Below are 13396 nucleotides of genomic sequence, written 5' to 3'. Positions count from 1 at the left end.
AATCTTCATACAAGTATCACAACGTCGATTAACCACAGAATTCAATTAAGTCCTATTTCGATTGTGAAAACCTTCAGCCATGAATTCAGAGACATGTTCATCCTAGACGTTAGGAGCATCCTAAGACTCAAACATACAAAAAGACATAAAACCAACAAATTTTTTTTTAATTTTTTTTTTTTAAACTGAAAAAATTCTGAAAATAAAGGTGTAAACCCACCCCATACTTAGAATCTACATTGTCCTCAATGTAGGCAAAAAAAAAAAATAATAATAATAATAAAATATGGTATATAGACCCTAAATATGGGAAGGGTAAAATAAACAAACAAACAAACAAACAAAGACACAAGTACAATTCAACCTAAGCAAGTGAAGGGATAGAAATGTCAAACTCTCGTTGATGGCTCCTCCACAGCTTCTGTTGAAATGGGTTGCCTCCCATGCAGCGCTTAATATTTATAGTCCTTCAGCCGGGACTCTTCTCCTTGTTCACACGTCATGGGGTGCCTCCTGGAGGGGTATCTCTTCCAATGTGTGCCCCACGAAGGACTCATAGTAGGGCTTGAGACGATGCCCATTTACCTTGAACTCCTTCCCCGTCTTCTCACTCTTGATCTCTACAGCACCATGAGCAAACACATTTGTAACTATAAATGGGCCAACCCAACGAGAACGAAGTTTACCAGGGAATAGCTTAAGTCTGGAATGGAATAACAGAACTTTCTGGCCCACTTGGAAGCTTTTTCCGCGGATCATTTTGTCATGGTAGGCCTTTGTCTTCTCCTTGTAGATCCATGAAGCATCGTAGGCCTCATTCCTTATCTCCTCAAGCTCATTTAGCTGTAGCTTCCTATGTAGGCCCGCTTCATCATAATCCATGTTGAACTTTTGGACAGCCCACCAAGCCTTGTGCTCTAGCTCCACTGGAAGGTGGCATGCCTTTCCGTAGGCCAACCTAAAGGGAGACATCCCAATAGGCGTCTTGTAGGCTGTTCTGTAGGCCCACAATGCATCATCTAATCTCTGGCTCCAATCCTTCCTTGTTGGGCCCACTGTCTTTTCGAGTATCCTCTTGATCTCCCTGTTGGACACCTCTGCTTGGCCACTGGTCTGAGGGTGGTAGGGCGTGGACACCTTATGGGTTACCCCATACTTCTTCAGCAAAGCCTCGATTGTCCGGTTGCAAAAATGAGAACCTCCATCACTGATCAGCACACGTGGCACACCAAACCTGGAAAATATGTTAGTTTTCAAGAAACCTGCAACCACTTTTGAATCGTTAGTCCTGGTGGCTTTTGCTTCCACCCACTTTGATACATAGTCCACAGCCAATAGTATATATAAACAGCCATTAGACGAAGGAAATGGGCCCATAAAGTCAATGCCCCAAACATCGAAAATTTCTACAGTTATTATTGGGCTCATGGGCATTTGATCTTTTGGGCCAAGATTACCAGTCCGTTGGCATCTATCACAAGAAATACAAAACAAGTTTGCATCCTTGAAGATAGTGGGCCAATAAAATCCACAGTCTAAGACCTTCAAGGCCGTTCTACGAGGCCCAAAGTGGCCTCCACAAGCCTCACTATGGCAAAATGACAGAATTGACCTATGCTCAGACTTTGGGACACATCTCCTAATGACTTGGTCACTACAATGTTTCCATAAATAGGGCTCATCCCAAATAAAGTGCCTAGCCATTTTCTTCAATTTATCCTTACTAGCTTTGGAAAGTGTGTCAGGAAATGTCCTAGTGACTAAATAGTTAACTATATCCGCATACCAGGGCACACTAACCTCTATCCCAAAGAGCTGCTCATCTGGGAAAGTTTCCTGTAGGGGCTGGATGTCCTCCTCATGTACTATCCTGCTCAAATGGTCCGCCACCACATTCTCGCTTCCCTTCTTGTCCTTGATCTCTAGGTCAAACTCCTGCAGCAGCAAGATCCATCTAATCAATCTGGGCTTGGCCTCCTTCTTGATCATCAGATATCTCAAGGCTGCATGGTCAGAGTAAACAATTACTTTAGAGTGTAATAAATAAGAACGAAACTTATCTAAAGCAAAGACTACAGCCAAGAGTTCTTTTTCAGTGGTGGAGTAGTTGAGCTGGGCGTCGTTGAGGGTCCGAGAAGCATAGTAAATAGCATAGGGCTTCTTATCCTTCCTCTGGCCCAACACAGCTCCAACAGCATAGTCTGATGCATCACACATAAGCTCGAAGGGTAGACTCCAATCCGGTGGGCACATGATGGGGGCCGTGGTCAACAACTCCTTGAGCTTTTCAAACGCCTTCTTGCAATCCTCATTGAACACAAAGGGCACGTCCTTTTGCAATAGGGCACACATAGGTCTCGCCACCTTGGAGAAGTCTTTGATGAACCGCCTGTAAAATCCTGCATGGCCAAGAAAAGAGCGTACCTCCCTCACAGTTGTGGGGGAGGGTAAGTGACGTACAAGATCAACCTTAGCCTTATCTACCTCAATGCCCCTAGCAGATATTATGTGTCCTAACACTATCCCTTGTGTCACCATGAAGTGACACTTCTCCCAATTCAGCACAAGGTTAGTTTCTACACACCTCTCAAGTATCAATCCTAGATTCTCTAAACAAGTATCAAAATCTTTACCGAAGACACTAAAGTCGTCCATAAAGACTTCAATAATATTTTCAATGTATTCTGAGAAAATGGAAAGCATACATCTTTGGAAAGTACCTGGTGCGTTGCATAAGCCGAAGGGCATGCGCCTATAAGCAAAGGTCCCAAAGGGGCACGTGAAGGTCGTCTTCTCCTGATCCTCGTGGGCTATGCAGATCTGGTTGTACCCACTATATCCGTCCAAGAAGCAATAGTAGGAATGGCCCGCTAAGCGCTCCAACATCTGGTCAATAAAAGGCAAGGGCATATGATCCTTCCTCGTTGTGGCATTCAGCTTCCGGTAGTCGATACATACCCTATGACCAGTCACTAATCTCTGGGGCACTAGCTCATTATCCTCGTTCTGTACCACTGTCACCCCAGACTTCTTGGGCACCACTTGCACTGGAGAGACCCACTTACTATCAGAAATGGGGTAGATCACCCCACAATCTAGCAACTTGATCACCTCGTCTTGGACCACCTTCATCATGGGCGGATGTAGACGCCTTTGGGCTTCTCTTGTGGGCTTGGCGCCATCTTCTAACAGGATCCGGTGGACACACGTGGTTGGGCTGATCCCCTTGATATCTGCTAGAGTCCAACCAATGGCAGTCTTGTGCTTCTTCAACACGTCCACCAACTTCCTTTCTTGCTCTACCTCCAGCGTTGACGATATGATCACTGGGAGGGTCTCCTTTTCTCCTAGGTACGCGTACTTCAAATGCTCAGGGAGTACCTTCAATTCCAACTTGGGTGCCTGAACAATAGAGCGTAGCATTTTATTAGTAGAAACCGGAATTGACAAATAGGAAATTGACCTCTTTATAGGCTGAGCCTCCAGTGAGGCCACAGTCTTGATCACTCTAGGCTCCTCAACGTCCCACTCAACCTTGGGGATAGGTTCCCCATTTGCATCATATCCGACAACCTCCTCTAGGGTCAGAGCCAATTCATCCTCAACCATTACTTCAGAGAAAACCTGCGCGAGTGAATCAACTACATCAATAGCAAAGCAAGGTTTCAAGTCAGAAACAGGGTACCTCATGGCTTCAAGAATGTTGAAGCGTATAACATCACCATCAAACTCCATGGTGAGAGTCCCTTTGTACACGTCGATCTTCGTTCTTGCAGTCCTCATAAAGGGACGCCCTAAAAGTAATGGAGTGGTATTTAGGGGTGATTCCTCCATGTCCAATACGTAGAAATCCGCAGGGAATATCAGATGGTTTACCTGCACAAGAACATCCTCAACATACCCTTGAGGGTATTTGTTAGACCTATCAGCAAGTTGAATGACAACATTATCCCTTTTAAGAGGGCCTAGACCTAGGGACACATACAAATTATAAGGCATAACATTTATGGATGCCCCTAAGTCTAACATCACATTTTCAAACCTGGTGTCACCAATGATACAGGGAACAGAAAAACTCCCTGGGTCCTTCAACTTTGGGGGTAGTTTCCTCTGGATAACGGCTGATACCGTCTCGCTCATTTTCACCACCTCTTTCTCTCTTGTCTGCCTCCTTGTGGTGCATAACTCCTTCAAGAACTTGGCGTATTTAGGCACTTGTTTGATGCACTCAATCAGGGGCATATTCACTTGAACCTTCTTGAAGATTTCCAAGATCTCTTGATCAGATTTATCTTTCTTCGTCTTGGCAAACCTGCTTGGGAAAGGTATAGAAACAACTGGGTTAGTCTTAACTAAACCACTAGAGTTAGGAATTGTACCTTTGGGTGCCTCAGCTTGGGGCACGTTAACTTCCATCCTTGATGTAGCTAGGTCCTTCTCAACATCCTCAGACACCTCCACAACGTCTTCTTCTTCATTATGGGCCGCTTGGGTCTTCTTGTGGGCTCTGGGAGGGTCAACTAGTACACGTCCACTCCTAGTGATGATGGCTTGGGCGTGCTCATTCCTTGGGTTAGGCACTGTGTTGCTTGGTAGCTTCCCTGTTTCAGCAATCCGACCCATGAAATCCACCACTTGGCCCATTTGATTCTTGAGCTCTGCAATATCCTTTGAATGGGTCGCCTGTCCTACAACCAAAGCTTGAGTAGCCGTGTTAAGTTGTTGTTGCCCCGCAGCAAGGGACTTCAACAGTTCATCATAATTAGGGACACTCAAAGTATTAGAAACAGGAGGTGGAGGGACAGAATTGGGAATACCAAAAGTTTGAGGTACCTGAGGCCTCAAAAACAAACCTGGTGGGCGCTGAGAATTCTGACCTGGGCCTTGAGGTGGTCTCAAGGTGTTATCATTGTTGGCCCAACGAAAGTTGGGGTGATCTCTGAGCCCAGGATTGTACGTATTGGAGTAAGGGTTGTACCTCGGGCCGCCTTGACCTCCATGATACCCTAGGGCGTTAACAGATTCCCATCCTTCTGGAGAGGCAAGCTGGGGACATTTATCAGTGGGGTGCCCTTGAGTCGAGCACATCCCACACACTTGAGCCATTGCTCCTCCTCCATTACCGTTTAAGACTTGAGACAGCAGAGTAGACATCTTGTTGACCTTGTCTTCAAGAGCAGAGTTAGTGGACACCTCATGTACCCTCCGTTGAGTGGAAAGCACCCCCTCATATTGCTGATAGTTTAGTGCACGATTAGTAAGTAGCTCCCTTGCATCAGCAGGTGTCTTATCCATAAAGGACCCTCCAGCAGCAGCATCTAACAGACCACGCTCATTAGCGGTGAGTCCTTCATAAAAATAGGTAAGGAGGGACCCCTCACTCATCCCATGGTTAGGGCATGATGCTACAAGGCTCTTAAACCTGTCCCAATAATTGCAGAAATTCTCCTCATGTCCTTGCGTGATTCCACTAATCTGCTTCCTCAAAACAGTGACCTTTGAGGCAGGAAAGTACTTCGTAAGGAACTCGCCCTTCATCCTATCCCAAGTGTTGATAGTCCCAGCAGGCAGCTCAAATAGCCAAGTCTTGGCCTTGTCCTCCAAAGTAAAGGGGAATGCCTTCATCTTCAAGATATTGATATCAGCTCCTTTAGGGCACATACTCCCACAGACAAACTCGAACTCCTTGAGATGCTTATTGGTGTCTTCACTACTCATCCCATGAAACTTGGGTAGGTGATGCAGAAACCCACTCTTTAACTCAAAATCATCATTAAGCCCCTCTCCTGGTTCTGGATAGGCAATGCATAAGGGCGCAGCACCCCCACCTGTAGGATTAGACAGTTGCCTAATAGTCTCAGCCATTGGTGCTTGTACTTGCTCAACACGGGCGTGCTCTTCCTCTTCTTCCTCTTCTGTATTCGCAACGTCCTCTTCAGTGACCTCCTCTTCCTCCTCTTCAAAGACTTGTTCTTCTCCTTCTTCAGAATGGTCAGGTTTGTTGATCTCCTCGGTTGATCTAGTTGAGGAGTTATAACCTGAATAGTTAGAGTCCTGAGAATCCCTCCTTTCTAGAAGAGGGCGGTCTGAAAAAGTGAGTTCTGCCCTTTGCTTAGCACGTTCCAATTTCTCAAAGAGCTCCTTAGTCTTATCAGAGACAGTGGACATTCATGGACCTTTAAGACCAAATCAAGTGTTAGTAACATATACAAGGTTCGAAATACAAACATTATGTCTTTCCTACTTTCTAAGTTACTTTTACATTTACATACTTAGGTACTGGAACAGAGGACCTCGTTTGTGCAATGGGACTATAGAACAGCTACCCTCGACAAGGTCATGTTTAATCCAATATACCTTAAGCATGTCACATAACATTTTTTTATTTTTTTTTATCTTTTTTTTTTTTTTTAAGTTTAAGTTTGTTATAAACTTAGTTAATATCTCAATTGATTTCAAGTTGTAAGTCGAGCCCAATAGAAACCACTACTATTGGTGAGATACGATATAGGGATAGTCGCCTAGACATAAGTCTCTTTCCGTGGTTTCAGAAGGCCAGATAGCCAGATTAAGAGGTAAGTGAGAGGGAGGACTCATTTTGGTGATACTACGGAGGCTACTCCCTCATTGAGGTTTACGCCCCTATTGGCTACTTCCACATTGTGCTTTACGCACAGTCTATAGTATCTCTGAGATCCAATTTGAACCCATCACCCAGGGTCTCAACCTAAGACACCATCTGTAATGCCCCTTACTCAGTTTGGAAATTAACTCATGTGTTAGACTGTTCTCCAAATGCTAATAAAGGCCGCCCTCAACCTCAAGAGACCTTAGAAAGGTACTAATGAAGGGTTTAGGCCAATATTAACAAAAGGGCCCTTGTCTACTCATACGATTTTACACACTTACAACAATTAAGTATTTAACTAAATTCATGACAACATACAATTTACAACAATTAAGTATATTAATCTAAGTGAAACACATACAATTTACAACATGCTTTAAAAAAAACTCATTCTACAATTTACAATATGCTTAAAAACTTCTACAAATTGTACAACAATTATAAAAGACATGCTTAATTTCGTAACACTCATAAAACTTAAACTAAATCACAATTATAGCTTGGCCAAATATAAATCGCAATTTGTCACCATTCCACAAGTGTAGTACAAAAATTTAGCATGCATTCTATATACAACAAAATCGATGACACTTTATATGTTAGGGATTTTAACAATCCCCGGCAACGGCGCCAAAAATTGATGCGGCTAAAATAGCCTCACAATTTAACCCTGCAAAAATGTAGTTGTCAGTATAGGATAAGCAGGGATCGTTCAGTCCGGGGATTGTAGGGTACACCTACACAAAAAGGTCAATTAACAAATAAAAGAATAAAATGGGGTTTTTGAGATTTGGTTCCTAATCTATTTAAAATAAAACCAAAACAAATAAAACTATATACAATGATCGACTTCCCTAACCTAGACCAATACCACTCAGAAATTACTAAGTGTAAAAACAGAAAATTCATTTCAACATGCTACAAAACTGTGCCCATCTTGAATGCATAGATAAGAGCTCAAATGAAAAGCCTCAGCGGATCAATCCATTTATCTGATTCGTTCTAATGTAGGCTTGGATCGGAAAAGTCCTTACCAAGCCTAATACTACTAATTTTCGAAAACACTCAGCGTAATTCTCTTAACTAGTAGTATTATCTAACCCTCGAATCAACTCACACGTGCAAATTAACCATTACACATAGAATTTAACACATAATTTCCAGAATCGTTTAATCATTAAAGCATGATTTTTACCACTTTTTAGAACTAATTGCTACTTGTTTAACTCAGCGCCTTAACAAATAACAATTACCCTTGGCAAATTAAGCAAACACACAAGAACTCTCACCATTATTCTTGCATGCAAACTTATGAACCTAACTCTGAAAATTACCTAAACACATAAAAGGGCACAAGATTGTGACATGCATCATCAAAGAATTTCTCGAAATTAACTCAATAATAAACTGAAAATCTCAAAAATATTAATACAAATATTCTGAAAATTTCATGTCTCCAATTACACAACTCGCAAATCCAAACACACAAAACCGAAACAAAAATTGTAAGTAGAGTCCTATGCAGAATACTATGAGAGGTTCAAGTCTCTTATCACTCAATGCCCTCAACATGGCATGAAGGATGAGACCCTGCTCACTTGCTTTTATGATGGTCTCACACCTTTGGAAAGAGATATGCTAGATGCCGCTTCTGGTGGATCTTTTGTTGACAAGGAGCCTGCGGCTGGAATGATACTTATTGAGAATAGGGCCTTGAATCAACAACAATATGGAAGCTCTAGGTCCAAGGCCACCACCATTCGTGAAAAGGTCCATGAGGTAAGTACTTTAGCTCAATTGGAAGAGAAAATTAACAAGCTTACTTCTCTTGTGTCTCAGGGATCACATGGACAAGCCATGGTGTGTGGAGTATGTTCTATGCAAGGGCATGTGTCTGACCAATGCCCTCAACTCATGGAAAGTGGAGGACAAGAAGGTGTAAACGCCATAGGTTTCCAACAAGGGTTCCAATGTCCTAGGAATGATCCATACTCGAATACTTACAATCCTGGATGGAGGGACCACCCCAATTTTCGTTGGAAGGACAATGAGAATGTTCAAAATGCACCTCAAGGCTTCCAACCACGTCCTCAAGGCTTTTATCAAAAGCCTCAACCTCCTAACCCTACTCCTTTTAATTCGAATTATACTTCAAATACTTCCTCTTCTTCTTCTAATGATGAATTGATCAGAACTCTAACTAAATCTACTCAAGCTCTAATTGCAGGTCAAACTCATCATGGGAATCAAATCAATCCTATATCTACGGATGTCAATGAGATGAAGAAGCAGATGAGTCAAGTTGTGGAGTTTATGGGTAAGTTTCATGAGCAAGGCAAGCTACCAAGTGGTACCATCCCAAATCTGATACGCTCAAAGCAAGCGCATAATTTAACCCTGAAATATCATTAGTAGTATAAGCAAATAGGGATCGTTCTATTCCGGGGATTGAGGGTACACCTGTCATTGTCAAACAATTAAACAATTAAAATTAAAACAAAGTATATTATTCACACATATATACATATTTACGAAAAAGGGGGTGTTTTTGATTTAGGTTTTCCGAAAATAAACTAAGTTAAGAAAACAAATAAAACATAAGTGAACGAATGAAATGAGAAAACAAAGATCAAAATCGAAAATCATGATTAAAATCGATTCAAACTCTAACATTGTTCATCAAAGTCATGCAATAGGAGTTGATCATGTGAAACGTTAAAAGCAAACAATTTCCCATATTTTACTTTTCAATGCTAATTAATCTAAGTGAAAGCACAAAGACTAATCCTATCAAACATGCATTCAAGCCCTAGATACATGGTTAACGCAATAAGCACCTAGAAAGGCTATCAACTCAAGTGTACAACTTAGTATGGAAAAGTCCACCTAATTCCAATTCTCTTTGATTAATTCCGATTTTTGCACAAAACCTTTACTACTTTTCGATTCAAGAACACAAAACCAAAAAGTTGATTCATGTTCTTAAATTCGTAGCACCAATCATACAAAAACCCTAAAAGTTTCGAACCCTTTAAGATTAAAATACAAAAGATATCTATAAAGCAAATTTAATCAAACAATCACATAAAAGCAACAATGAATCGCAATAATAGAATCTGAAAATTCTTCAATTAATCATAAAATTTCAGAATCAATAACTTTGTTCAATCATAAGTGTCAACCAAAGCAAACCAACGAAATACAAAGCAAAGGTTACAAAGGAGAATCGGATTACACCGTGGATGAAGATGAGATGGATGATGAACGTGGTGATCTCTTGAAACTCGAAAGCAAGCTTCAAGGATGGTGGTGGATGATGATGCTCACGGCAATTCTTCTTCTCCCTTGGCCTTGCTTGAACTCGTGGCTTGCTCTAGAGGATGGAAGAACTCACGGCTATGCTAAGACTTTTCTGAATTTTTCTCAATTGTAAAACGCAAAAGGAGAGGAACCCTTGACGTTGAGAAGAGGTGAGTATATATAGGAAGCACCAAACTTGGTCTCCAAGCCGTCCTGTAACATCCCGTATTTTCACTTACCCGTTTACTAGTCATTTGGACGGTAAATGACAACTACTCTCACTTTTTACTCTAACTCGGTATTTTAGTGGCCCTAAAAGTTGACTTTTTGATCGGGCCAAAATTTGAGAAAACTTCCTTCTTGAAAGTCGTAGAGGACGTTAAACCGAGTCCGTGGACATGTGATACACCTAAATCAGAGTTCGTATGCGAAAGTTATGAGTGATTTAAGAAAGTTACTGTTCATGGTAAGAAAATTATATATATAAGGAAATTTACTGTGGTAGGTTTCCAAAACCGGAAACCCACCTTTCTCTCTCCTCTCCCCCGATTTTTCCCTCTTTCTCCTTCGGGAAATTCTTCTTCCCTTCGATTGGCCGCCGTCCGGCCATCACCCAGCAGAAGCCGGCCACCACAGGGTCGCCTCCTCCCCCTTGTCACGCTGGTGCCCTTTGTTTTCAACGATTTGGCCGGAAAAGCTCGGATCGAAGCAAAGTTCTCTCCGGCTGCAGTTTGGGGTTTTCGCCGATTTCCGGCAATTCCGGCCACCTCCGGCCACCAAGTTAACGTCGAAGGTTCGGTTTTTGATGGAGATCATTTCCCCTAAAGTATTTCATTCCAATTTGCTTTGTAGAGGTCGAATTAACGAGTTGCATTTCTAGGGTTCTTCCGGTTTCGGGGCTTTTCTTCACTGGTTGGATTCGACTACTTCAAGGTAAAATTGGAATGTGTTGCTGTTGGGAAAATTGTTGGGTCTGTTGTGTTGATGCTATTGCCGGATTTTGGTGGTCATCGGAGGTAGTGGTTGCCGGCGCGTGGACCCCACGCGCCGCCACTGTGGGTAGCGCGTGGAGGCGCGTAGAGCAGTGTTTTAATTCCGGTTTTTAGCCCATTAAATCCTATTAATTGTGTAGAGCTTGTATGTGAAATTTGGTAATTTTTAGAGAAACTTAGAATTATTTATGGATTTTGAAATTTAAGGTTTCGATTATCGAATTACGAGAATCCGACCGTCGGATATCTCTCGGTTCTGCCTTGGAACCTTTAAATTAACGAATTGGTATTAGTGGTATAATTTGGGCTAAATCCGAGGAGAATTGGGAGGTGAAATTATGAGGAGTTGATTTTAGGAGTTGTATTAAATTATTGAAGAATTATTCACGGAATATAATTGTGTACAGGACGACGTACCGAGCTATTGCTCGATGACGGAACACGAATGCGTGATCGTCGGAATAGTACTGTGAGTGGACTTTTGTTTTAAATAATGATGCATGCGTTTATTTCTTGAATTAATTCTTTATTTAATTAACATATTACTTTTCGAGCATATGAATTGATTTTGGAATTTGATTTTGGTCTATCTCATGGATTTGCTTTCAATAATGATTTTCTGAGATGGATTATGATTTACCTCGGTTGTGAATTTCGGTTATTAATTTGTTATGCTCGGATTCGAATTTATAATTGATGTTGAATTTCGACGAATTATTTTTCCGAGGTGATTTCCGGAATTAATTATATTTCTATTCGTTGTTTTGAGATTTCTGGAATATTTTTCGAAATGAGATTTCGATGGAATTATATTTCTTGTTATTTATTGACTTTCGATTTTGGCATTGGGAATGCCTTGATGATGATTTTAGAATTTGTTTTGTTTCGGTTTACGGGGATTACGATTTATTATTATTTCTCGCTTTTGCTATTAATTTGGAGATACTTTTGGCGTGTGGGACACGTCGTTGGAAATTCTTTTACGAGAGATGGGGGAAGCCTTATGTATTTTGGATTTACTGGATTTTCGGTTATGTTACCCTGTGCCATACTGAGGGGTGATTTTATCATGCTAGCATTGATTTTCCGCCTTTGTGGCGCTGATAGGAGCATTTTAATGCGACGTTTTAACTGCATTTCCCTACATTTTCTGCGTTATTTCCTTAATAAAACTCTGTTTAGGAAAGTTTCCATTCTTTGATTGGGAAAGTTCCTATTTGTAGAAAGTTTCTATTTTTGTAGTTTCTATTTATCATTTTTAGTAAGTTTCCATTTTCGGTAGTTTCTATTTTTCATTTTTAGAAAGTTTCCCATTTTCAGTTTAGGAAAGTTGCTATTTTTCATTTTAGGAAAGTTTCTATTTTTTCTTACTAGTTTCTATTTTCAGGACCTCCGAGCTAAAAAGTGGAAATGAACTCACAAATGGAAAGAGGAGCTTGCGAACGTTAAGGGGAGCAAAAATGAGGAACAATGGACCACAGAAATGAGCAGAAATGAAGAAAAGAAGTTTTCCTGCTTCAACCAGGAAACCCTGCGAAAGGGAGGAAAGCTTACCAATGAAGTTTCCAACGTTACCATGAAAGAGAAATGGAAGAATGAAGTGTTATGGCGTTGGAATGTATAAAGGCTTGAAGTTGAAGCAACAAGGCCCAAAAACTCTCAAGACTTATTGGATTTTCGGCAAAATGGATACAAGGCCCACAAAGCCCATGCAATTAGGGTTTGTGACGCATGGAACAAACCCTAGGAGAGTTTGCCGTGAAAATCAAGAGAGAAACAAGGAGTTTGCCGTGAGAAAAATCAGAAAATAAAAGAAGATTTCGGTTGAGATTTTCTAGGGCAAATTTTTATGGAAAGAAAATATTTTTGGGAGACTTAAGAGTCTTTGCCGTGCAAAGAGAGAGAGAACAACGTGAGAATCAAGAAAAATCAAGAAGAAAACGTTGGGAGAAGAAATAGGGAGAGTTTTAAGGAAAGAAGAAGTGTGGACATCAAGAAAAGGTTCAAAACGTGTCTAGGTTCATCCCTATATTCCCTAAAGGAGTTTTGGCCGAATTTAAAGTATAAAATCAGAATATATCCATGGAATTTCGGCAAGATTATTTAGGGAATTAAATTGGAATTATATGATTGGTTGGACCACATCATAGGGCTTATTTGGCAAGCTATCATTGGAGGAAACTATGTGGCATTTTCAGATTAATTCCATGGAAAATAAAGAAGAAATACACGGCTTGGAGACCAAGTTTGCCGTCCCCTATATATTCCCTCTCCATTGTGACGTTTTGGGTTCCTCCCCGTCTCCTCTCCCATACGTTTTACAACTCAGAAAAATCAGAAAATCCCTCTAGCATAGCCGTGAGTTCTTCCATCCTCTAGAGCAAGCCACGAGTTCAAGCAAGGCCAAGGGAGAAGAAGAATTGCCGTGAGCATCATCATCCACCATCCACCATTGAAGACTTGCTTTCAAGCTTCA

General features: G+C 41.2%; 1 protein-coding gene across 1 annotated transcript in view; it reads right to left on the bottom strand.

Moving 5' to 3' along the window:
* Positions 1–386: 386 nt before the first annotated feature.
* LOC133744529 (uncharacterized) overlaps positions 387–13396 on the bottom strand; it is a 95935-nt gene continuing 82925 nt past the window's right edge. Inside the window, exon 5 of the mRNA XM_062172625.1 lies at positions 387–2845. Coding sequence (XP_062028609.1) covers positions 493–2845 — 2353 coding nt within the window. The 3' untranslated portion in view covers positions 387–492. The remainder of the gene's footprint in view (positions 2846–13396) is intronic.

This window comes from Rosa rugosa, chromosome 4 (genome assembly GCF_958449725.1).
Source record: "Rosa rugosa chromosome 4, drRosRugo1.1, whole genome shotgun sequence".
Taxonomy (NCBI): Eukaryota; Viridiplantae; Streptophyta; class Magnoliopsida; order Rosales; family Rosaceae; genus Rosa; species Rosa rugosa.
Note: the sequence above shows the minus strand (reverse complement) of the source record. Positions and strands in the feature narration are given on the sequence as shown.